The following is a 26276-nucleotide window of genomic DNA, read 5'->3' on the forward strand; positions in this document are numbered from 1 at the left end:
AAGAGCAACACAAATGGAAAAGGCTGGGAAACGGAAAGAACAGGTTTTTGGGTTTTGATGGGTTTTTTGTTGTTGTTTTGTTTTTGGTTTTTTTGTTTTGTTTTTTTAGGATTTCTATTAATGATGTAAGGTTACAGCTTTTTTTTTAAAAGATTCATTTATTATATATAAGTACTCTGTAGCTGTCTTCAGACACACCAGAAGAGAGCATCAGATCCCATTACAGATGGCTGTGAGCCACCATGTGGTTGCTGGGAATTGAACTCAGGACCTCTGGAAGAGCAGCCAATGCTCTTAACCACTGAGCCATCTCTCCAGCCCAAAGTTACAGCTTTAACATTTAAAGTATGTCTTGTTACATCAAGATGAAATTTTATAGAGAGCTAAAGGCCTCTCACGGTAACAAGGACTATGTACATAGTCTGCCTCTCACAGGAAGCCTGAGAGCAGGCCACTCACGGTCTACAGAAGCTGCAAGGCGTCCTCTGTGCACAGCGCTGTGGGCATGACACTGCCTGGAGCACCCAAATGGAGGCCCTGGTCAAGAGCTAGGGATTTCTATTATTGTAGTTTTAAGAAATACCAAGTGAGAAAATTCAAATTGTGGAAAACCAAAATGCTATTTCCAAGGAAAAATATTCCCACTAATTAGAAATGCCCAATGCATATGAGGCGAAGTTCATTCCTGGAGGCTTAGTGCCAACGGCACTGCCAGGATGGTGCTCAGTATGCCACCAAAACCATAGGCAACAAAACCAAAATCAACAAGTGGGAGGACACCAAACCTAAAAGCTTTGGAACGACCAACAAAACCAAAGGCAAGCTAGAGAATGCAAGAAGCTTTTACAGTCTGTGCATCTGCTGGGGGCTCAGTCCTCCAAACACAGGGGAAACCTTTACAATGTAGCAGAAAGAAGCCTGCAACTTGATTTTAAAATGGGAGAATGGACTTGGTGTATGTATTACTCTAAGGAGAAACAAATGACCAACTGGTATACAAGAAATTCTTAAGGTCCTCAAGAAGGAAACCCAATCAACACTGCAGTGAATGGCTATTCACACCTTGAAGGATGATGTCAAGGCGATACATGATTGGACAGTAGGGAGGGGGGCGGGGACAAGGTTTTGGTAAGGTGGGAGAGAAAGAGAAATCGGGAGATTCAAGAGGAACAAAAAGGAGGCAGATGTAGATGTTCCTGTCGGCGCATCTCTTCATAAATAAGGTTGTTGTGAATGTCTTATAAAGGATGGGATTGTACAGGATGATCTGACTTATCTAGGTGGACAAATTATATCATACCAATCGGATCAGAGTATTTTGGTGTGTTCTTTGATGTGGTGACTTAATTGAGTTCAAAACAGGGTGTAGTAGTGGGATGCACAAAGCCCACCAAGGAGTTGGGGTGTGTGTGTGTGTGTGTGTGTGTGTGTGTGTGTGTGTGTGTGTGTGAAGTGTGGCAACAACCCACCAAGGGAAAGTGAGTGAGAAGAACTCACTGGGGCGGTCACGGACCACCCGGGACAGAAGCAGTCAAGGCAGGCAGAGTGGACAGAGTTGTGGAGAAGGAAACCAGGCGCCCGGCTACACGCTGGAGCGGCTCCCTCAGAGCAAGACTGCTCCGCACTGGTAGCTACAGAACTATATTTATATTTTTACTGCAGCAACACCTGCTGGGGTGGTTGCTGCCAGAAAAACAAATGAACAAAATGTATCTGCAGAGATGTGGAAGAACAAGAACCCTTGACAGTGAAAATACAAGGAAACACAACGTCCAGTTACTTGGGTGTTGGAGGGCGGTGACCAAGAGGAAAGAAGGGAAAGGCACTTATCGGCAATCCTGTCAGCCCAAGTTCAAGCCTGGAAGCTACATGTTGAAAATCAACTCCTGTAAGTTGTTCTCTGACCTCTATGTGAACGCACACACACATGTACACACACACACACACACACACACACACACACACACACTGTTAAAAGACAAGCTTTAAAATACTTATGATGGCTGGAGAGTTGGCTCAGTGATTAAGAAGAATGGCTGCTCTTACCAAGAACCCAGATTTGGTTCTCAGCATCCATAGCCATCTGTAATCTCTCGCTCCAGGGGGCCTGATGCCTTCTGCTGACCTCTGTGGGCTCTGCACAGATGTGGTGCACAGACATACACGGAGGCAAACAATCATACACTATATATAGGTAGCTGGGGGAAAGCCTCAGTGGTAGAGCACCTTCCTAGCTAGACTCTGCATGCAACCCAGTACCTTTGTATTTGGGAGTTTTGCTTGTTTGTTTGTCTAAAAAAACCAAAAGCCTGCAGTGGTGGTGCACGCTTTTAATTCCACCACTTGGGATACAGAAGCAGAAGGAACTCTGAGTTCGAGGCCAACCTGGTCTACAGAGTGAGTTCCAGAACAGCCAGGGCCACAACAGAGAAACCCTGTCTCAAAAAACCAAAACACAAATAAAACAAAACGAACAGAGAACATCTATCATTATCTTTGAGGTGGTTACCAAAAGAGTTGAAATCAGGATCTTGGAAACAGATTAACACTTGCATACTCATTGCAGCATTATTTATGACCGCCATACTGTGAAATGACCTGAATGTCCAGACAGGTGAAGGGTGTACACAGTACTCATAAAGCAAGGACTGCACCAACATGAATGAATCTTGAGGACATTAGGCTATGGAAAGGACACAAAGCTTAAGGGAAGCAAGACAGGCAAGCTATAGAGATCTGCCGTGCACAGCCAACAGTATATACCGTAGACTTAAAAACTCATTCAGGGACTGCAACCAAGGCTCACGCTGGGTACCGGAGTTCAGTTCTCAGCACCCGTACCATGTGGCTCACACCTGCTACAACCCCGGGTCTAGGGGATCCGATATTCAATTCTGGTCTCTGCGAGCAACTGCTCTCATGTGTGCCCACACACCCAGAGATTAAAATAATAAATATGAAGGGGGTAAAAGAAAGTTCATTAAGATGATAGAGCTCATGTTAAGTGTGAACCTGCCTTCAGCTGTCTGATACCTGGTCCTTCTTACAGAAGAGTTAAGAGAGGAAAGAGGAGGCTGTATTTAGGTCTGACACCTCCTAACCTACTTAGATATAATGTGCTTCCCAAAAAGGCTTCTGTGCCGACAACGGCCTCCCCAGCTGTGGTTTCAATCACAGAGAGGAAGCCGTACCATGAGGCACTGACGCCATCTCTAGAATGAACCGTTGGCATCACTGGGAAGTGATGGACACTTTCGGAGCTGAGGGCTAACTGAAGGAAGCAGCTCATGGAGGCACGTCCCTGGGGGTTTTCTTTCTCTGGCTCTCCATCCTTGTGCCCATGAGATAAACCGCTCTGCTCCCCCGAACCTCCCTGCCATGGCATCTGCCTCACTGCAGGCCTGTAAATAGTACAGCCAGGTCCAGATGAGAACTGGGGCTCGGAATAAATCTTTCTCTTTCTCTTTAAACTGCTCTTCTTGGGTACGTGTCATAGTGATCAGAGTATAAGGCAGTGTGTTCTCCCAATAAAATACAATTATGGAAATACAAGATCCAGATGTTCACTCTCACACCAGCTCCACAGGAGATGTGCTGGGATCCAGGAGGCGTTGGAGAGGGGAAAAAAAAATCACAAACAAGGAGGTGTCAGACCTAAATTCGACATCCTCTTCCCTCTCCCACTCTTCAGTAAGAAGAAGAAACAGATGTCTGGATTGGGCTGGATTTGGGTTCAGGTGGATGAGACCTCACTGGCTGGGGCTGAAAACACTCTCTGAAGGAGCAGAGACTGGGGTTTGTGTAGTAGGGACAGGGACTCAGCAGTCATCAAAGGGCACAGGCGGATAGAGAGGCTTGCATTGCTGCTCCAGTCTGCCCGGGTGGGCCTCCTACTGCCTTTGTGCAAATATGATCTCTAGACCTGCTCCATGACCACTGCCACTAACCACACCCTCAATCCAAACTCAGAACCCCTTTGCCATCTCAGGGAGACACTGATCCCAAAGTGGCAAATGACATAAAGAGGTGACTGACGGTGCAATAACTGAGTGCCGATGGCTCTACCCTGCTTCTGAGCAAGCTGCCTTTGTCCCCTGTGAACTGTGTGCTGAGCCTCCTCCCACCTCCATCCTGGCTGCAGGGGACTCGTTTCCCTGTGTCCTGTGAGTCTTACCTCTCGGGGAGCAGCCTCATGCCCGCTGTGCAGAGGATGTAAAGGGGTGTCTCCCTGTGCTTCTTCACGGGCACGTGAGCGGCAGCGAAGCTCAGCAGAGGTCGAAGGTAATCGCTAGCATGTTCCGGAGTGTCTGCCATTGCGGAGATCCCTTAAGTAAAACAATACAAAACAAAACAACAAAAAAATAGAGGAGACATATATGTGTGTGTCTGTGTGTGTGTATGTCTGTGTGTGTGTGTATATATATATATACATATATGAGTGTGTACATATGTATATAGTCATACACACACATTTTTAATAAAGATTACATAATACTCAAAAAAATAAACACATAAGGTTTTGTGGAAGGAGCTGGGTGGTGGTGGCCACACCTTTAGTCCTAGCACTATGGAGGCAGAGGCAGGTGGATCTCTGAGTTTGAGGCCAGCCTGGACTACAGAGGGAATTCCAGAGCTACACAGAGAAACCCTGTCTCCCATAAAACCAAAACCGAACAAAGATTCTGTGGAAGGAGATTTATGTTTCTGAAAGAAACAGGTGACAACGAGTTTGAGTGAGATTCCTCTCACTGTCCAGATCCCCCACAAAAACTAGGGGAGTTTCTTTCCTCCCTTCTCTTCTGACACTGAAGATGGGTAAAAGATTACCAACAAAGTTCGTTCCGCTCAGTACCTGGCTTTATTTTCTTAACCACAGGCTGGCTGTTTCGGTCTCTCATCTGTTTGATGTCCAGCAAGTCATGGGGGTTTCCATTGTGCCTTGGCCAGAAGTAAACAAAGATCCGGGAGCCGCTGCTTCCACAGTCCACCACGAGGCCATAATTCAGACTGGGGTCTTCCGTATTGGTGGCCTCGAGGTCTCCTACCCGAGCCAGATACCTAAGAAGGGGAAAATAAAATGAGTCGGGTCCAGAAAGAGTACCAGCGCTTGCTTCAGTTGCCCATGTGTCTTCACCAACATCTTACACATCCATGGGCCAAGTTTCTGTGTACTTGGGTTATAGCTACATATGTTTGGCATATTACAAAATAAAAGTAAAAGATGGTTTTGTTTGGTTGGTTTTGGTTTTTGAGACAGGGTTTCACTACATAGCCTTGGTTGGCCTGGAGCTAATTATATAGACAGGCTGGCCTTGAACTCACAAAGGGTTACCTGCCTCTGCCTTCCAAGTAACCACATTAAAGGGATGTGCCACCAGACCCAGCAAATGTTTACATATTAAATATTAATTCACATAGCTAGCAACAATGAATTCATTCTAACACTATATATTTATATTACACAAATACATACATATCCCTACTACACTTCCCCGAAATAAATAGAAAGAGAGGTATTGTTTCATAATTTCGCAAATGTGATTCGTGCCTTGATTAACATCTCACATTTGCTTTGGTGTGCTACAGACATGGCATTAGTTGAGTGTGTGATTGTCTAGCATTTCATACTTGCTGCAAAAGGAAAAAGATTGTCTTTCTTTTTCATTTTTCCTTATTTATTTAAATGGTTGACTAACCAACCAAAGAACCTGATTCAACCCAGGGTCTCACATATGCATTGTATCATCCTGAGCGTTACATCCTCAGACCATGACGTTGTTTTGACAGACCTTCAGGAGGCTGCAGACCACTGCTTCTATACTGTAACTTGAAACAAGTAGAGTTTCTTTGATATTTGCTGCAATTAGAATCTAAAACTATCTTTGTTATGGTTTCTACTGCTGTGATAAACAGGGCAGGAAAGGGTTATTTCATCTTATTACTTCAGGTAACATTCCATCACTGAAGGAAGTCAGAGAAGGAACTCAAGGGAAGAACCTGGTGGCAGGACCGGAAGCAGAGACCATGGAGGAGTGCTGCTTACCGGCTTGCTCCACGCGGCTTGTTCAGCCTGATGTCTAACACCACCCAGGATCACCTGCCAAAAGGTATCACCACTCACAGTGGTCTGAGCCCTTTGTCGTTGATCGTTAATCCAAATAATGCCCCACAGACTTGCCAGCTGGCCAATCTTAGGGAAACATTTTTCTCAATTTTGGTTTCTCTTTTTCCAGAAGAATCTAACCTGTGTCAAATTGACAAAAAAAAAAAAACCAAAACAACAAATAAAAACTAACAGGCCAGGCTTGGTGGCAGGTCTTTAATCCCAGTGCTCTGGGAGGGGCAGGCAGATCTCCGTGAGTTCAAGGCCTCTTCTACATAATGAGCTGCAGGCCAGCCAAAGCTGCCTAGTAAAACCTTGTCTCAAAACAAACAAACAAAAACAAAAGCAAACTAACTAAACAAAGGCAACACAAAAACCCTACTCAAAAAATTTTATATTCTGTTACATTAAAATCTATTCCTTTATCTTACACTACAAAAAGGATGGCTTTTTTGTAACAAGGCATGATTTTTTTAACGTCACTATTGGGGGGAAAAAACAAAAAAAAAAAAAAAAAAAAACCTTGACTCAATGAATTAATGCAATTCTTCCTAAAATTGTCATATTTTATTTTACAGTTCAAAAAATCCAATAATAATATCAGCAACAATGTTCCTCGTAAAAATCTTTTAGGTACTGGAAAACGCCAAATTCAAAGTCGCAAAGATGAACTACATTCTAATTCCCACTTAGAAGTTCAAAGTGCTAAAAACTGTTTTCTTTGGAGGTAACAGGTTTACTCCACTCATTTTCAAAAGAAGGTCTACAGGTGAGTTTAACTTCGTGATAGACTGCTGGCCTAGCACGTACAAGGCCCAAGGTTTAAACCTTTGTATGCCAAAAAAATTCTTTCATTTTTAAGATATATGTGTGTCTGCATTTTTGCACGTGTGTGTGTGTGTGTGTGTGTGTGTGCGTGTATCGAGCAGGGATGATGCACATGGACACTAGAACAGGGCAGTGGGTACCTTGGAACTGCAGTTGTAGGCCTTTGGCGCTATCATGTGGGTACCTGGGTCCTCTGCAAGAGCAATCAGGACTCTTAACCACTGAGCCATTTCTCTACCCACATATCCTCCCTGTGTTTGAGAGAGAGTCTCACTATGCAGTTCTGGCTGGGCCTACAATTTGCTACGTATATCAGGTTGATCTTGAACTACCTACCTCTGCCTCTTGACTGCTGAGATTAAAGGCATGTGCCTCCATGCCTGGCTGTAAGATAGAATCTTTAATAATAAATGAAATATCTATAAAATACCTAAGTCTGAAAACTACAATTTTTCTCACAGTCCTTTCTTCTGGGAGAAAAGGTGTTCCGGGATAAAAGCAGCTAGATTTAGCTCACAGCTTAACTGCCTGAGGACCCTCCCCCATGACAGTGTTGGTGTGCAGGAACGTTGAATGTCTATTTCTCAACTCATCGCAAAGCAAGTAAAACGCAGTAATCTGCCACACTGCAACCGTAATCCCAAAGCAGAGTGCAGTAACCACAAGTACAGTTTAGCACTGCTATATTGATTTACGGGAAGCGGTCACCAATTTACATCCTCTTACATCACCCAGGTGGATGTCAACTTGTTGGAAAAGGAGAATAACAATGGTAACATTCAGAAGGTGAAAGCGACCCAAACACCCAGCAACGGGGGACCAGGTAAATAAGACGCAGTCCATACAAACAGAGAAGGTAATTCAGCTCTACAAAGGACAAAGCCCTCATCCCATGCTGCTACAGGACATTATGCCAAGAGAAATAAGCCGGCCACAAGAGATGAGTGCCCTATTCATTCCACTTGCACGAGGTGTGTAAAAGAGTCAAAGTCACAGAAAAGGGACAATAGCTGGGGACCGCTGACTGGCAGGAGGAACAGGGGAACATGTGAATTGACAGGTGGAGAGTCGCAGACTTGTAATATGGCCAAGTTCAGGAGACTGCTTCGTAACTCAACTGTACACTTAAAAATGGCTGGGATGGTAATGGTTATGTGATTTACTACAATGACAAGGGCAAATACCATCTCGGTATTGCAACAGTTTTGAATACACAGCTCTGAGAAAAGACTCACACTTTAGGAACCAACCACTGCTGTAATAAACCTTTTTCTCCTAAGCATCCACCTTCTCACCCTCTTTTCTACTTATTCTTTCTCATCTTCAGCATGGTTTGCCCGCCCGCCTGCCCGCCTGCCCGCTTGCTTGCTTTAGTGAGGTAGGTTCTAGGGTTACCAGTATATATCACTACATCTGGTTAATGCGGTACTAGTGTTCAAACCAAGGGCTTTATATATGGCTAAGAACCGAGCTACAGGCCCAACCTGGTTTCTCAGAAACCTTGGTGCATCTATGCTAACTCTGATATTACTGACAGAAGTTTCAAAAGCCTTTCCTTCCTATCTGTCTGTCTGTCCTACCATCCATCCATCCATCCATCTTTGATATAGAGTCTCACTAAGTGGCTTTAACTCACCAGGAATACGTAGACCATGTTGGCCTCAAACTCATCTGCCTCTGTCTCCTGAGTGCTGAGATTAAAGGCTTTACAACAACACACCAGCCTCCTTTTTTGAAAAAGTTGTGTTCCTTGCACCTATGTGTGTGTGTGTGTGTGTGTGTGTGTGTGTTTGTAGATTACAGGTGGTTGTGGACCACCTAAAGGGTGGCACTGGGAACCACAATCAAATTCTCTCAAAGAACAGTACATGCTCTTAACCATGGCACCATCTCTCCAGCCACAGAAAAGCCTTTTCCTTCTGCTCTAGGAGGGCCATTATGCTAGTGTATATCCAGCATGAAACCTTAAGGTTTCTCTCCATTTGCTTAGGCCATTTCTCAGGAGCAGGCAGCCTGCCTCCAGCACTTGTTGGTGATCCAACAAGACGAGCTCAGTCTGTCCTCCCTGTTCCTGGAGCCCACAGTGTGGAGCTGTCGGTTTGTTCCCGATTCTTCCGTGTCTTTCTTCTGCTAGCCTCATAGTCAACTGGCCTCTGAAAACAGTTTCAATGACTTTGCAGAGTGTCCTCTTACCCCTTGATTCTTGCTGAACTGAGCGGTTTCACGGGTCTAATTTTGGTACAGCTCAACTTAGCTTTCTCTTCCTTTAGACTTCATCGTGAGAGCAACAGCAGAAAGGAAAACCGTCAGCTGGCTTTAGACTACAGAGCAGAAAGGAAGGACCAGGTGGCATTCATCCTCTGATCCCTAGTAGGGATTTAACCAAACACCGCAGGCAGCAGAAGTCCATTTCCTTACCTCGCCACAGACATGTAACTGAAGGGCTTGCCTGCCCCCCAGGAAGTAGAAGAAGGACCACTTCTGGGATGCAGGAGTTGCTCATGAAATCTCCTCCTCCTCACACTTTCCAGCCACCAGGCAGTCTCTATGCTCCCACACCTGTAGACCCCGCAGTCCCTTCCAGGATGTTTTCGTTGATGTGTGCAGGTCCAGCCTGGGCTAGTGGTGAGTCACTTGCACCACTGGACCTTTCTCCTTTGATGGTACCTCGGAAATCAATGTCTAGAAAGGACCTAAAGCCTAAGAGAAAAATGTCTACAAGCTTTGGAATCCTTCAGCCAAGAAAGAGCCAATTCAGGCTGGAGAGATGGCTCAGCAGTTAAGAGCACTGACTGCTCTTCCAGAGGTCCTGAGTTCAATTCCCAGCAACCACATGGTGGCTCACAACCATCTGTAATGAGATCTGATGCCCTCTTCTGGTGTGTCTGAAGACAGCTACAGTGTACTCATATACATAAAATAAATAAATATATCTTTAAAAAAAAAAAAAAGAGTCAATTCTCCACCCACACCTCACTCACCTTCCTTTCTCTCAAACAGCTCAGTTCCTCCTCCCTTCGCCCTCTCCTCTTCCCGCCTCCTTCTCTCTCTAACATGATTTTCCTCTAGTCACTGCTGAGTCGATGAGAGTTACTCCACAAATACATCTCTTCAAGAAGACACGACAGACGGGTTTTTCATGGCCACTACCCTCAGCACTACAGCTACAACTGACCAAACTGCTACCTCGCTTGCTTGCTCAACATCAATTACAGCATGCTCAGAATTCAGACAGGACATAGCAGTGTGACAAAAAGCAGCAAGTGGGGCCTCCATCTGGATCTAGCAGCTCTTTGCTGAGTGTCATCATATCTTATGACACTGCTCATTACTCAAAACCAAACGCAGTGTGGCACAGCCGTAGCTGTCCGTGAACGGCCTCAATGCATGCCCAGAAAAAGTTTGAAAGGTTATTGCTTGCCTCGTAACAAGGTTAGCCAACGTAAACAGGAACACCTTTAACTTGAACCCCTGCCTTTAAGTGGACTAAATGCCATTAAGATAAAGCAAACGAATGCACGTGAAGAGACGCCTCCAGTTTCACCAAAAAAGAACTCTTTCAAACTCTCACAAAATAAAGCCTAACTTCATATCACTACCCTAAAGTGAACCATTTTTATGTTAATTTAAAGTAAGGTCTCTTTTTGACCTCCAGAAACATTATGACTATGTTAAAGGAAGGGAGAGAGGGAGGAAAGGAGGGAGGGAGGGAGGGAGAGAGGGAGGAAGGGAGGGAGGGAGGGAGGGAGGGAGGGAGGGAAGGAGGAGGGAGGGAGAGAGGGAGGGAGGGAGGGAGAGAGGGAGGGAGGGAGGGAGATAACACTGAGACTTTGAAATTGCCTACAGAAAACCCACACAGGTGCTTCTAATGTTCCCAGTCATATTACCTTATTAATATACCATATTACCTTAGAAATAGTATATCACTGAGAGCTGAATAGAAAGCAAATTAAAGGTCTTTAACAGAAAATAATTAAAAGATGCAGAAAGTCCACTGTAAGCTTAAGCTTTATTTCCTGAGACCACAGAAGGACTGCGGTGTTTCTTGGCACACATCCTCCCAAGCAAAGGCCTCCACATTTGCTCCTGTGGGGACACCTGTGTTCTGTCCCTGGCACCATGGCACCATCTGTGGAACACCACAAAACACTGCTCCAAATTTCTGCATGTGACTTGGGGACAACTTAAGGAGGAAGCCTGTAACTGTATTATGTCTGTGTGGAATGCAAAAAGTCACAAGTAAAAGGACTTTCCTTAAATCTTTCAGAACAGTCGATAGTTTTCCCATGATTCCTAGGGCAGAGAAGGTAATTTAAGAACAGAGAAATCAACATTACTTCAGATAATATTGGGCTAGATTATTTGCATATCAGTATGTTGGGTGGTCCAGACCCTTTATTTCTTTTTTCCCCTTTATTTCTTTATTGCTGCTGATTTTGTTTTTCAAAGGCAGTGTCTCAGCACCTCTCAAGTGTTGGGGTGACAGGCATGCACCATCCCCAGTGGCTCTAAATGCTTTATTCCAAATTCAAATGACAATACAAAACATTTTTACAGCAGGGAGGTGGTGGCACACCCCTCTGATCCCAGTACTTGAAAATCAGAAGCAGGAGGATCTCTGTGAGTTAGAGGCTAGCCTGGTCTACAAAGCAAATTCCAGGATAGCCAGGGCTACACAGAGAAACCCTGTCTTGAAAAACCAAAAGAAAAAAAGAAACAAAAGTAGAGGAAGGAAGGAAGGAGGGAGGGAGGGAGGGAAAGAAGGAAAGAAAAAAGGGAACAAAATAACTCATTTTCACTCCCACTTTATGTACTAAAACTGGATTGTAGAACTAATTAAGAAACCCCCCCAAGATGATCCACATAGCAAACGACTAGGGCTAATTAACCCTAAACCCACAATACCACCACCCCAAGGAGCTACAATAAGCATTCTCAACTAGGCTGCATATTGGAAGCCCCTGCACTTCGGAGAGGACTTGTCACCTACATGTGTTAAGGTCCCTAAGTGATTTAAAAATACAAAGGCTGAAAGCAACTATTCAAGAACACCATCAACTAAACTATCAGACCGTGTAATAAAAGTTTTAACAAAATACACTGAACTGTTTACCACATAGATACTTTAGAAATTTTGAATTATTTGGTGTATTTTCCCCAGTATTTTGGAGACAGGCTCTTACTGTGGCCTAGTCTGCCTTCCCTCCCTAAGCTTGGAATACAAGCATGCCATACAGTGCCTGGTTTCCGGCTGTCTTTACTAAGTTCCTCCTCGGCCTCACTGCCACATGCCAGTTATCACTGCTTTAGGGCACCTGCATCCACGGACAACCTGAACCTACAGGGGCCACCATTCTCATCCGCTGTCACCGTTCATCTTTAGTTTTGCGTGAAAAGTGATGTTAATTAGAACACTGGCAAGGGAAAGGAGTGAGCAATGGAATACAGTGACTTGCAGGTCAGCCTTCCCTATAGAACAAGAAAAAGCAAAAACAACACTGTAAGATGAGTGAGAAGGGGGGGGGGAGAAAAGACAAGGAGGGAGAGCAGGAGGAAGAGGAGGAGGAAGAGGGAGAAGAACAAAAGGATGAGGGGGAGAAAGAAGACAAGAAGGAGGGAGAGGAGGGAGAGGAAGACAAGGAGGTGGGAGAGGAGGAGGAGGAGGAGGAGGAGGAGGAGGGAGAGAGACAAGAAGGAGGGAGAGGAGGAGGAGGAGGGAGAGGAAGACAAGGAGGTGGGAGAGGAGGAGAGGAAGAGGAGGGAGAGGAGGGAAGTGAGGAGGAGGAGGAGGGAGAGAAAGACAAGGAGGAGGGAGAGGAAGGAGAGGAAGACAAGAAGGAGGGAGAGGAGGAGGAGGAGGGAGAGGAAGACAAGGAGGTGGGAGAGGAGGAGAGGAAGAGGAGGGAGAGGAGGAAAGTGAGGAGGAGGAGGAGGGAGAGGAGGAAGAGGAAGAAGACGAGGAGGGAGAGAAAGACAAGAAGGAGGGAGAGGAGGAGGAGGAGGGAGAGAAAGACAAGAAGGAGGGAGAGGAGGAGGAGGAGGAGGAGGGAGAGAAAGACAAGAAGAAGGGAGAGGAGGAGGAGGAGGGAGAGAAAGACAAGGAGGAGGGAGAGGAGGAGGAGGAGGAGGAGGGAGAGAAAGACAAGAAGGAGGGAGAGGAGGAGGAGGAGGAGGAGGGAGAGAAAGACAAGAAGGAGGGAGAGGAGGAGGAGGAGGGAGAGAAAGACAAGGAGGAGGGAGAGGAGGAGAAGGGGGAGGAGGAGGAGGAAAGTGAGGAGGAGGAGGGAGAGGACGAGAACAAGGAAGAAGAAAAGTAAGTTGTATAAAAGGACTTATCTTATCACAATGTGCAAGCACTTTTAGAACATGAACTTACAGTAGCACACCTGGCTGCTTACTCATGGGTCTCTTACGGTTCATTTATGATTAACTTTGTTCCTGATTCTAAGCAACTTAATCTCAATCATTCATTCAGATCTGCTGTTTCATGAGGTTATAAACTCTGTGTTCAGGAGCCACGTTGTGTTCATCTTTGTACCCCAGTGTCTAATATAATACCCGTGGCAAAGTTCTCAGAGAATGATCGACCCCTTAGATGTCTCGTGGAGGCTGCCACAGAGGAATTTATAGCACACAGCTGTTTTCAGTAGTGTGTACACAGCTGTCAATTAAATAACAATCAGCTCTGGGTACAAAGCTGCTGACTGCTTAAGCGAATGTTCAGGGGTGTTGGGACTTTAGTAATGTCCTTCCAGTGGACAACGTGTGGGCTCCACAGTTCCACAGCCATCTCATTTCAATTAAACCAACCTAACAAGTAGTTAGTTATTGGATCTGGTTACTTAGACACAGTGGGTCAGTGTACGGCCCACTCAGGGCTTTACCCTGCTTTATCCAAGTTGCTGCTGCCCAACTTTAGGCTACCCTCCTCTATGCTCAAGTAAGTCTATCTGCTTTCTTATTTCCTTCCAATGCATTCTCCACAGTACCATCAACATGGGCTGGCTTGCTTGCTTGTCTTTCAAGACAGGATTTCTCCTTTCAACCCTGGCTGCCCTGGAACTCACTCCATAGACCAGGCTGGCCCGAACTCAGAGATCCACCTGCTCAGCCTCCCTGTTGGGATTCTGTAAACCCCACCCCACAGTTACCTGGCAATGGCCAGGTATGTTCCACCCCGGTTGCCTGACACTATAAAAGGGGCTGCTTGCCCGCTTCTCGCTCTCGCTCTCTTGGCCTCTTACTCTCCCCACCTTGCCCTTCTCTCCCCATTCCCTTCCCCCTCTCTCTCTCCATGTGCTCATTGCCGGACTCCACTTCTCTACTCCTCTCTTCTCTCTCCCTCCCTCTCTGTCTCTCTGCCTCTCTCTGTCTCTCTCTCTCTCCCTCTCTGCCTCTACTACCCTCTTACCTCCCCCATGACCTGAATAAACTCTATTCTGTACTATACCGTCATGTGGCTGGTCCTTCAGGGGGAGAGGATTCCCAACATGGGTCCCCCAGAGACATTCCTCCCCTTACCCACAAGCCTCGATGCACCTCCAGGGCCATATCCACACACACACACACACACACACACACACACACACACACACACACACACACACACACCCATCTTTTTCCTAACATTGGAACCGAAACCCAGGACGTCATCTTTCTTTATACATCACCGAGTGCTAGAACCAAAGGTGTATGCCACCACTGCTGAGCTTTTTTTAAAAGAGTAAATCCTAACACCTCTCTTCAAAACCTTCTAATCCTTTTCTCTACCCTTACATTGAAATCTGAGAACAGTTCCACCCATCCCTGCCTCCTGCCCCTGATCCAGCAGCTTAACCAGCCAGACCCTAATCGACCTGCCCACCCTCTCTGTTCATACCCTGACTGTTCACCCTGGCCATGAGGCTAATCCGTATGGAATCCATTCAGACCATGCCTTCTGCCAAGGGAGAGCTGCGCTAAGGTCTGTCAAGAAAACCCCATTAGGCAGCAAAGCACCTCAATTTATGGATTTAGATGTAAAACTTATGACTTTAATTGACAGAATTCTTTCTCTGCATGACTACTGTAGTGATGAAAACAGTATACTCCCTCCTGGAAAGGAAAACTTCAAACTACGAATGAACAAGAGGTCTAGCGGAAAGAAGGAGGGTCGGACATATAAGCAAGCAATGTTTGGTAGACCAGCAGCACCTGCACGTCATGGCTTTCCATGTCCTTAACTGATTAACAACAAAATAAAATGTGAAATGAGGGTTGGAGAGATGCCTCAGCTGGTTAAGAGCACTGACTGCTCTTCCAAAGGTCCTGAGTTCAATTCCCAGCAACCACATGGTGGCTCACAACTATTTGTAAGGGGATCTGATGGCCTCTTCGGGTGTGTGAAGACAGCTATAGTGTACTTATATAAATAAAATAATCTTAAAAAAAGAAAAAAAAAACATGAAATGAGAAATTCTGGAGACAGAACAGATGAAAAGTAAGAATAGGCACTTGTCACAATTCTGAGCACAAAGAACTTCAAAGTAAGTATTGCTAGAAGATTCTGGTAAGATTCACCTCCATCCTTACTATGCAAGGGCCACAATGAGCCTGCTTCTCTCTTGATGGTACCTGAATGAGGATACCTGTGGTCGTAGGTGCCACTTGCTGCAACTTTACAACTATTAAAGAGCAAAATGGGGACGAACAGTAACTTCCATCCTGCTGGCTAACATGGCGGGCGCCATGGCCTCTCTGTCTCTGGACATCAAATGATATGTGCCAGTAAGGGGTTTTTGTGATTATTATTATTTAAGTCTATCTAAGGTATTACTTGGAGCCCAAAGTCCCCTGATACATGTCTAAGAAGCAATTCAAGAGAAAGGAAAGAAAGGAGAGAGGGAGGGAGGGAGGAAGGAAGGAAGACATAAAAACATGAGTTTTTATATAAAAGAATACAGGCCTTCTTGTGAAGTTGGTAGGGCATTGAAAACACAGAAAACAAATGAGAAAATGTTCCTGTGAAAAAGGATATTCTGCTTTCACTGGACAGAATTAACAGTGTGAGAAACATTATAGACACCAGTACAAGGGTTCTTTAATGAGGGATTTTTTTTTCCAAAATGAAAGCAAAGTAAGAACTTTGTCAAAAATGAAAAACTTAAAATTGAAAGAATTCACCCCTTATAGACTCACCCTACCAGGAATGGGAAAAAGATTTTCTTTAAGACAACAGGAATATGATGCAAGATGCAAAGATGAATATATGAGTAAACACACAAGTGTCTGTCTGTCTGTCTGTTTAATTCTTGAAGGAAAAAAGAACCTTGAAAAGTCAATTGACTGCTTAAGATGATACAACTTGTCATTGAACTTAACACCATTCATAGAAATAAAATGTCTGACAAGAGCTCAAAGGCTGCTGGGAGAAGAGGTCGGAAGCTTTCGTCTGACTATTACAACTCATCACCTAAAGGACAACCAAGTGATAAAGCTTCACACTATAAGCCCTAAGCAACCATTAAGAGGAATTAAATCATATCTGATTAATCCAACAAAGAGGACAAAACAGAATCGTAAAAAGAAAAAGTACTTGATTCCAAAGAAAGAACAAAGGGTTGGGGGAATGAACGAATACAACTTACACAAATGATAAGACAGACCTGGTCAAAACATAACTAATAGATAAAGCGTACATGGACAGATCATCCACACAACCAGAATGGATGAAAACGCAAGGCTGAACTGACTATCTGTGAAAAGCCCCACCTCAACTATATACACACACACTCACACACACACACACACACATATACACACACACTCACTCACACTCACTCACACACACACACACATACACACACACTCACTCACACTCACACACACACATACACACATACACACACTCACACACACACATACACACACACTCACACACACACACATACACACATACACACACTCACTCACACACACACATACATACACACACACACACACACACACTCACACATAAAGGTACTGCAAGGTGTCTCAGCCATCAAAAGCACTGACTGCTCTTCCAAGGACCCAGGTTTGATTCCCAGCACCCACACGGTGTCTCATAACCATCTATAACTCCAGTTCCAAAGGATCCAACACCTTCTGTCCTCTTTAGGCGTGTGGTGCACATAAATGCACACAGGACACACACTTGCAAATAAAAAATAGTATTTATGTTAAAAGCTTAAAAGTGCTGAAAAGAATCGAAGATTCAGAATAAAGCTGAAATAGCATTAGTTATGTTAATATCAGGCTAGTGGATTTCAGAGCAAAGAATAAAATCAAGGATCAAGAGACTCATTTAACAAAGATAGAGAAGTCAACTCATCAAAAGAGCACAAGAATCCTAAATATGCATTACCCAGTAAGCCTCAGTCCACCCAGACCAGGAAACAGAAAGCTATCTTTCATGGCTGAAATACAGCGTCAGCATTCTTGAACTAAAACTGAAGTCAGCCTAGACAGGACTTGGGACTTTCCTTATGGCATGCAACTTTACTAATAAACACGTATCTCTCAGGAGTCAAAGGTAGTACATTGAAGAGCTTATTTTAAAAAGGAAAAAAAGAAACCCAGCCAAGTCTGATGCCACAGACGACAAGTCTGGTCCCACTAGTCAAGAGGCTGAGCCGCACACTGGCGGCAAGTTCAAGATCAGCCTACAGAGTGAGTTCCAGGTCATTCTGGGCCAGAGAAAGTTAGTGAAAACCCTGTCTCAACAGCGGAGATTTTAAAGAGGTTGAGGACATAACTTTGGGATACAATGCTTAGCGAGCATGAGCAAGACCCTGGTTCAGTCCCTAGCACTGCAAAAACAAGTGAGAAAACAAACAAAAACCTTCAACAGCAATCTGACTATAGTGACGGATAGTGACTTACCTCTCATACTGCCTATCTTGTGGTAACGAGATGGCCCGATGCCGTAAATCCATGATTAAAAGAAGCAAAAGGAAGCAGGATATAAAGAAGAGTCCCAGGAATGCCACCCGCTGACGGAGAAATGGGCTCACTGTGGGCACAGTGAAGTACCAGGAGGCTGGGCAGAGGTAGGAAAAACTAATCCTGGAATGAGATAAACATTTGTTAAGTCTTAAGACTCTCTATGAATGACTGCTTTAAACCCGTTTTAAAACTAGATGTACCGCCCTAAAGGCAAAAATCCATGTCAAGAGAAGTCTAACTGTCCTTTTTTTTTTTTTTTCCAGTTGAAAATGAGAGGCAAGCACCTGTGTGGCTCGTAATATTTATATTATGCAGTTTAGAAAGACATGGTGTGCTGTTTCCAAACTCTGCACCTGAGAAATCTAGTGTTAATGGAAAGATCACTGGGGGGGGGGGGGGGGGGGGCTTCCACTTCCAAGAAACCAGTTACGAAAAGTATTTAACTAATTTTTTTTAAATGCTTTAACAAATTATATACACAAGGAAACCTTTTCTTAAAATTAGTTTTAACAGATGCATAGCAAAAACTGAATCTTGCCCTGACTCTACCATCTTTCAGGGACAGTCAAGACCCCAGGTTATGGACTGGAAATTATTAGACCGGCCTTTCCCAAGAATACGACTTTGACATTTTTGCATAAACCTGACCAGGATGCAAAGTTTAGGTGCAGCCTCAGGTCAAACTTCACCGCGCCCCCTGCCCCTCTCCTACCACCCTCCACTGAGCCCCTTGCCAGATATAATGGGTGCAAACCTTACCTAGCCATGGGTTCCCTTCAGTGGTCTCCAGGTCTGTCACCTCCGTTTCCTTTTGCTCTGAGAGGGTGGCCTCCGAGTCCCAGGCATCTCCTAAGCCTGCAGCCTGGAAAAGGGTTGGCTGGCTTTCAGACGTGCCTCCAGCATTTCCCAAAGGACCGGATCCCCGCAGTGTCTGCACACTTCCCTCCCACTGTACTGACCCTCACTCCGTGTGCGTTCTCTCTCCTCCCGCGGGCCCGGAGGACCCTACCACGCATCCCCGGCGCGGAGCTATCCTGTGGACAGGCTCCGTGCTCCCCAAGTGGTAGTGACGGGGACCCCGCTTCCTCTCTTCGTCCCTCTCCGTCCCGCAGCTCTCCCGCAATCCCACTCACGGGATCCCGAGGCCCGCTCGTCCCTCTGCACAGCCCGGCCTGGTCCTCAGCCGTCTCCCGTGGCTCCCGACACAGCCGGAAGGAGGCCCAGCTGCTGGCGGCGCCACGTCCCCAAGGAAACCGCACCAAGCCAATGACTGCAGGAGACCCAGAGAGGCCCGCCCTGCGCGCAGCCCGAGCCACCGACGAAGCCGCAGCTGTCATACACTGAGTGTCTGTTCGCAGCGGGGCCAATCCCCAAGGGCACCCGGCCACGGATGCCCGCCCCTGGACTCCGGGCCACCAATGGAAAAGGCATCGCACGCAGGCTCCGCCTGGAGGGCGGGTTGGGACCCAGAGCCCGCACGGGTGAGGCCACTGACTACTGCAGGGCGAGCTCCCTGCCGGTGGCCTTCTCCGCTGCAGCTTCCACTGTCGAACTGTTCCGGTGGGTGGGTATCGTGATGCTCACCACAGTCATGCCCACCACCTTTCTTCCCACAACGGCAGTTCCTCCATCCTGTTCCTTTTGCCCACAAATTGATGTCTCAGAATCATTGTCATCTCTCGTGATAGAAACGTTGTGGGAAAAAACATTAGAGACAGTGATGTTTGCATCCAAGCGCGCGTGTCCATTTCTTCAAAGTTGGTTGTCTACTGTGTGCAGACCATGAACATTTGCATTACTGTCCTCCTGGGTCATACGGTGACACAAAAGCAACAGTCCCTTTATTCTTACTTACACCAGCCCTGTGTCTCATTTGCATGAAGAAGTCTCTTGAATGGCAGAAAATGTAAAGTTTTTACAACCTATTCATCACGGTGCACCTACCGCATCTCTTCGCTTCTTGGTGAAGCTCCGGCATTATACCCTTTGTGGGTTGGGACCTGATAGCTTTTGTTCAGTCTGCTCCTCTCACCTACTTTATCAGGTCCCGATTGTCCTACCTGTGGCTTAAGGAAGTCTTCCTCCAAAAATCTTACCCGACCCCACATCTCTTTATAAACACCTTCTGTTTCTGTTACCCCTTAAATTATTGTGTGCCTGTCTGCCCCATTAATTCCATATCCTTGAAAGCAGGACTATCTGCTTTTACACATTCCCAAAAGCTAAGTCACACTTTCCCACATAAAACGCCAGTAACTTGGGATAGAAATGAACAGTGAAACAGGGATGGAGATCAAGAAGAGATCAATAGGGACAATTTTATTCAAAGCTGACTGTAACCAGTGACAGTCACTGTCACCTCATTTGGTGGAGAATCGAAGCTGTCAGACTAAATAGTGAAGGGGACAGGGCTCATATATCTCTGACATGGAGTATTATAGCAAAGAGAGGCTGAAGGCTGGGTGACTAGTTCAGAGTAACACCCTCAGTGCTCTCCAGCTGGGCCTGAGTTAGGAAGAAAAAGAGCAAATAAAAAGAAGCTGGGGTGGTGGTTTGTCTTTAATCCTACCACCTGGAGGTAGAGGCAAATGGATCTCTGTTAGTTCGAGGCCAGCCTAGCATACGTAGTGAGTTCCAGGACAGACAGGAATATGTAGAAAGACCCCATCTTTCTTGCTGCTTGCTGCGCAGGTTGATCAGAGTTCTGTCCTCTTTGATCTGACCTTTGTCTGATTTGTCTTCCCCTTCTGCTACTCTAACAGTCAGGCTGCCATTTTAACTCGTCCTCTCGCCTCTCACCTTTTCCTCCCTCAGTCACCACACTGCTTTATTGTCATACGTAATCTGGCACTGAAGCCACACCGAGGCAAAGGTGCACAGGCAGATGCAGGGCTGGGGACGCAGATCCAATGGGAGAGTGTTTGACCCCCAGCACCACCTTTAAAAATCATAAAAGCAAAAACAATCAAACAAAACAAACCTGAGCTTGGCCTTGGTGCCTGCAATCCCTGCAGGCAAGGACAGAGGATCAGAAGTCCAAGGTCATCCTCTATTGCTTAGCAAGTTTGAGGTCAGCCTAAGCTATATGAGACCCTATCTCAAAAAAGAAAAGACTGGACTGAGCTGAAAGGTCCAGTCCCGTAACCCAGCACTTCAGTAGGAAGCTGAGGTGGGAAGATAGCCAGGAAGCAGTCTTGACTTCTTGGTGAGACCTTGCCTTAAACAAACACAAACACACACACACACACACACACACACACACACCCTCATACACAAACATACCCTCAAACACACATACATACACATACACCCTTATACACACACTCTCATACAATATACCCTCATACACACATACATACACATATACCCTCATACACACATACACACACATACACCCTTATACACACACCCTCATACACACATACACACACACACCCTCATACACACAGATACACACATACATACCCTCATACACACATATACACACACACACATGCATACATTCATGCAATCACAGACACATACATGTACACAAATGCACACATATGCACATTGCATACATTTGGTATTAGCCACAAAATTATATAAATATGAGTAACTTAATTATTGCAGAGAACACTTCCTAAAGAAGACATGAAAATAATTCAAAAGGTGTTTAGGAGTAATTTTTAACTCCTTGAAGTTTTGTTCTTTGAGTTCTAAATCTAAAAGTATGTATATCTTAAACTCCAGTGCTTTAGAGAAGTAGGTGTTTTGGAAGATAAACAAGATTCCCATCTATTTGTCAACAGTATCTAACTCCTAGCGTTTATGAGCTATATTAACTTTACAATCCAAAATGGTATTGTAGCAGCGTTAAAGCCAGAGGTTGTAAATAGCTACAGTCATAGAACAGAAGCAGAGCTACATTTTAATCCAAAGAGCTTCTCATTATACTTTCTTTACAAATTTGTCCTCTGCCCCCAGACACATGCTCAGGAGGATTGTCTACAAACCCTGCCATGTTTATGATTAGCAGCTCACTAGGCTGAGTTCCGAAGTTTCTAGTCAGCAGGCCGAATTTAAAAAAAAAAAAAAAAGGTTGAGACCATTTTTCTTCCTCATTTGCTGAAATCCCACAACGTGTTGAAACAGATTATAGAAAGACAAATTTCAAAATAGGTTTCTTAACTACTCCTTAAAAGGCTTGTGTACAATTATATCAAAAATTTTGTCAGCGTGCCCTTGATGCCCAACCCTGAACAACCCCCAACATGCCCCCACCCCACCCCGCCCCCCTGAGCCACTGGGTGTCAGTAACCCACCATGCTTCCTTTCCCCTTAATCAATTCTCCACCCTTTCACACCATCACCTGTCTAACCTGTAAAGGTTTCTCTCCCATGTTTAATTGTCCCTCCTTGTGTCCCTTTCAGGCACCTCAATGTTTAAAGCCAAGCGTGCTGTGTCTCTACTCATTCGATCCACGTAGACCTCCTCTATCTGAACACCCTGTGATTACCCCATACGTTCTGAGTTGACATATGTGGTGGTTTGAATATGCCTGGCCCGGGAAGTAGCACTACTAGGAGGTATGGCCTTATAGAAGTAGGTGTGGCCTTGTAGGAGGAAGTGTGTCACTGTGGGGGTGGGCTTTGAGACCCTCCTCCTAGCCATATGGGAGCCAGTCTAATGTTTGCCTTCGGAACAAGATGTAGAACTCTCAGCCCCTCCATCACCATGCCTGCCTGGATCCTGCCATGCTTCCCACCATAATGATGATAAGGGACGGAACCTCAGAACCTATAAGCCAGCCCCAATTAAATGTTCTTTATAAGAGTTGCCTTGGTTCCAGTGTCTCTTCACAACAATGAAACCCTAAGACAACATACTTCAGTGAACAGTTAGCCAGAAGCAGAACTACAGAAACCCAAAAGCGTAGTCTATTTAGAGACTTTCCCAGAACTATGGGCTTTGATGGTGGATTAGTCGGGGTTCTCTAGAGTCACAGAAATGGGTCGTCTCTATATAGTAAGGGAATTTGTTGGTGACTTATAATCTGTAGTCCAACTCCCCAACAATGGTCAGCAGCAGCTGTAAATGGAAGTCCAAGGATCTGTCAGATCCTCAGTCCCATAAGGCAAGAAGGCAAAGAGAGAGAGAGCTTTCTTTCTTTCAATGTCCTTATGTAGGTCTTCAACAGAAGGAGTGTCCCAGATTAAAGGTGTGTACCACCATGCCTGGATCTGGGACTTGCTTTGTCCCATATGACCTTGAACTCAGAGATCTCTTTACCTTAGTGTCCTGGGATTCATAGCCACTATGCCTCAAGATCTCCATGCCAAGAACCAGGTCAGAAGCTTGTATCTCCCAGCCTCAAATCAGGATCAGAGGTGGTTCCAATTCTGAATTGTGGTTCATTCCAGATATAGTCAAGTTGACAACCAGGAACAGTCACTACGGATGGAGTAGGTCTTTGTTTTAGTTTTGGTGGGTAGTATTGTCTATATGCTGAGTTTTACAGCCTGAATGGTATTTCCACCATAAAGTCAGTTGTGCCAGGATTGTGCCAAAAGCCTACTAAGGTCTGGGGTCCTGTACATAAGGACTTAAACTCCTTCCTGGGACCTTCTGTGAAAATTTTTGTTAGCCTTGCTTCCAGACCTGTAGGTCCTCCAAGACATCATCCCATTCTGAAATTATTGTGAAATTTAATCATGCTACTACTTTCTGACTTAAATTTTGTTAGCAATTATTTATTTTATTACATTCTATGTGTATGCCTCCATGTATATTCGTGGGCGATATGTATGCAGTGCCTATGGAGATCAGAAAGGAAATTTGGATCCGTTGGAACTGGAGTGATCTATGATTTTGAGCCATTAGGTGAGTGCTGGGAACTGAACCCAGATCCTCTGCAAGAGCACCAAGTTCTCTTAACCACTGTGCCATATACTAGTCCTGATGTGTCACCAGCCAGGTACGGTGCAAAATTTTTTCATCTTTGGCATAGTGTGCCAGATTTGTTCATTGCCTCTGCCACCTTGTTAACATGTGGGATAAGCACGCTCCTGTGTCTAGCGCTATGTTTGAGAAACATCAGGCTTCAGCACCAGCCCTGAGGAACAGACTGTAATAGTCTCAGCCAATCATGGTGGGCCCACACCCTCACCAGACACAAGTTTAAATACAGGCACACAGTGGGAATCTGGGTAACGATACTGAAAGGTAGTCAGGCGTTGTGGGAAGGTGCAGAGAAACCATTCTCCATCTTGAAAACAAATAGACCCTTAAAAAGTTTATAAAACGAGAGACAGAAAGCCCGTTTCTCTCTGACATAAATCTAAGGATGCGGTGCCTGGTGATGAAGCAGGCACCAGGCTGGGAATAAATGAATAAAAACAGCATTCAGAGCCCCGCATCCTTGATAGCATCATGTACCAAGACTGGCAAAGACTAAAGTGTTTGAATATACACAACGTTAATATTTTTTTTATAGTCATGTGGCAGGGGAGGACACCAGGGGTAGAATCCTTGTACAAGCCGGGCAAATGCTCAACCAGTAAGCTGCATGCCTACCCCTCGCTTTGTTTATTTGCTTTAAAACCCAGGCTGGCTTTGAACTCGGAATCTTCCTCCCTGTCTCTTGAGTGCTAGGATTACAAACCTATGCCTCACACCCTACCCTGCTGTGTCATTATTCTTCCAGATACTTTTCCTCTGATAGGTATAGGGATAGGTATGGATGTTGCCCTGTGGGATTTATTAGTCAAGATTTTTGTTGTCAGCTGACAGTGTTTTGTTTTGTTCCTTCTTTTCAGTTTTTGGGACATAGTCATGCTATATAACCTGGGTTGGTAGCAAATCTTCCATCCTCCCAATGAGTACCCCCCATCCCCGCCCAGGGCTAGGATTATAGGTGTATATCAGCACACTGATAAAACTGAACGTGCTGATATCCCACTGAACAACATCCATACTTATCCCTATATCTATACCTATACCTATCCCTATACCATCCAGCCTCAAGATCTGGATCAGAGGTGTGCCCTCCATTTCTGGATTGTAGTTCATTCCAGATGTAGTCAAGTTGACAACTGTGAGTAGCCATCACAATGACTCTCTATAGTGTTGAAGAGGGTTTAGTCATAGTTTAGGTTGGCCTGGAACTTACTATGTAGCTGAGGATGATGGACTAATTGACCAAGAATGTGGTACCATGCCCTACTATGTTATAGAGACACTTGAACAGCCCTCTGGAAAGGCCGATGTGGGAAGGAACTGAGACCACCTACAGGTAACCAGCATCAGCTTGCCAGTCAACTGAATCAGCAACTGGAGAATTATATTCTCTGTCCTGGCAAGTCTTCAGGTTTCTGTAGTCCCGGCCAACTGCATAGGATCCCTCACCCACAGAGATAATAAATGTTTATTGTTTTAAGCCACTAAGCTTGCTGGTAATTTGTCACTGAACAGCAGATAACTAATATACAGCCACGTGGGCTTAAAGTAAGTGTATACATTGAGTGTACATTGTAAGCCCGTCATAATAGGTGTTATCCGTGTTGTGCGATGTATAAATATCTGCTTTCACCAGACTGCTGTTTATACCTCCTGCCCGACTCCTCTGCCTCTCTCCATCGTTTTCAGCTCCTGAGCTTCTAACAGGTCAGTCTTGAGTTGAGCCAATCAATGTTGTGTAGCTGTTGATGGTGTAGACGTCTATATTTCCTCTCCCACTACTACCACACACTTATTCCCATCCATCCAGTCTCATAGGCTTGGGTCTCAGTAGTATAACACTTGCCCAGCATGTGTATGGCACTGGGTTTGATAATCAGCTGGGGGAGAGAGGAAGGCGAGAAGGAGGGAAGGAGAGAGAAAGAAAAAGAGGAGAGAATATGAATGAATGAATGCATAAATGTGAGAATATATGAAAATATAACCTGGAGAACAGCCAGGAAAACTGCATGCAAACAGCTCAGAAGGTCTATGGGTTTGAGGCCCAAATGTGCTGCCTAAGTCTAGGGATGATGCTGCCCAGGACATTCCCACATCAGTCAAAAATCAAAACAATTCCCAATAGGCCAATCTGATCTGAGTGATTCCTCAATTGAGATACCTTCTTCCCAAGTGACTCTTGGTTGTGCCAAACTGACATTTAAAACAAAACAAAACAGGACAACAAGCAAAGGAAGTGTCAGATTGTCCTTTTGGTTGGTTGCTTGGGAGTGGGTAATATGATGTCATGAATTTCTGCAATGGTTGACAAACATGTATAAAGGAAACATAAGTAATAATACTAGTGATGGTATCTTTGTTTTTAAAGACAGGGTTCTTCCTCTGTGTTGCTCTGGCTGTCCTAGAATTTGCTCTATAGACCAGGCCAGTCTCAAACTCACA

General features: G+C 45.2%; 1 protein-coding gene across 1 annotated transcript in view; it reads right to left on the bottom strand.

Annotated features, from left to right (window-relative positions):
* The window catches only part of ENTPD7 (ectonucleoside triphosphate diphosphohydrolase 7), a 37498-nt gene extending 19542 nt beyond the window's left edge, over positions 1–17956 (bottom strand). The window contains exons 1-3 of the mRNA XM_080911487.1: positions 17834–17956; positions 4853–5058; positions 4175–4325 (exon numbers count right to left, since the gene is read on the bottom strand). Of these exons, the coding sequence (XP_080767613.1) occupies positions 4175–4325; positions 4853–5058; positions 17834–17886 (410 nt within the window). The 5' untranslated portion in view covers positions 17887–17956. The remainder of the gene's footprint in view (positions 1–4174; positions 4326–4852; positions 5059–17833) is intronic.
* Between the last annotated feature and the right edge of the window lie 8320 nt (positions 17957–26276).

The sequence above is a fragment of the Micromys minutus genome, assembly GCF_963924665.1.
Source record: "Micromys minutus genome assembly, chromosome: 2".
In the NCBI taxonomy this organism is placed as follows: Eukaryota; Metazoa; Chordata; class Mammalia; order Rodentia; family Muridae; genus Micromys; species Micromys minutus.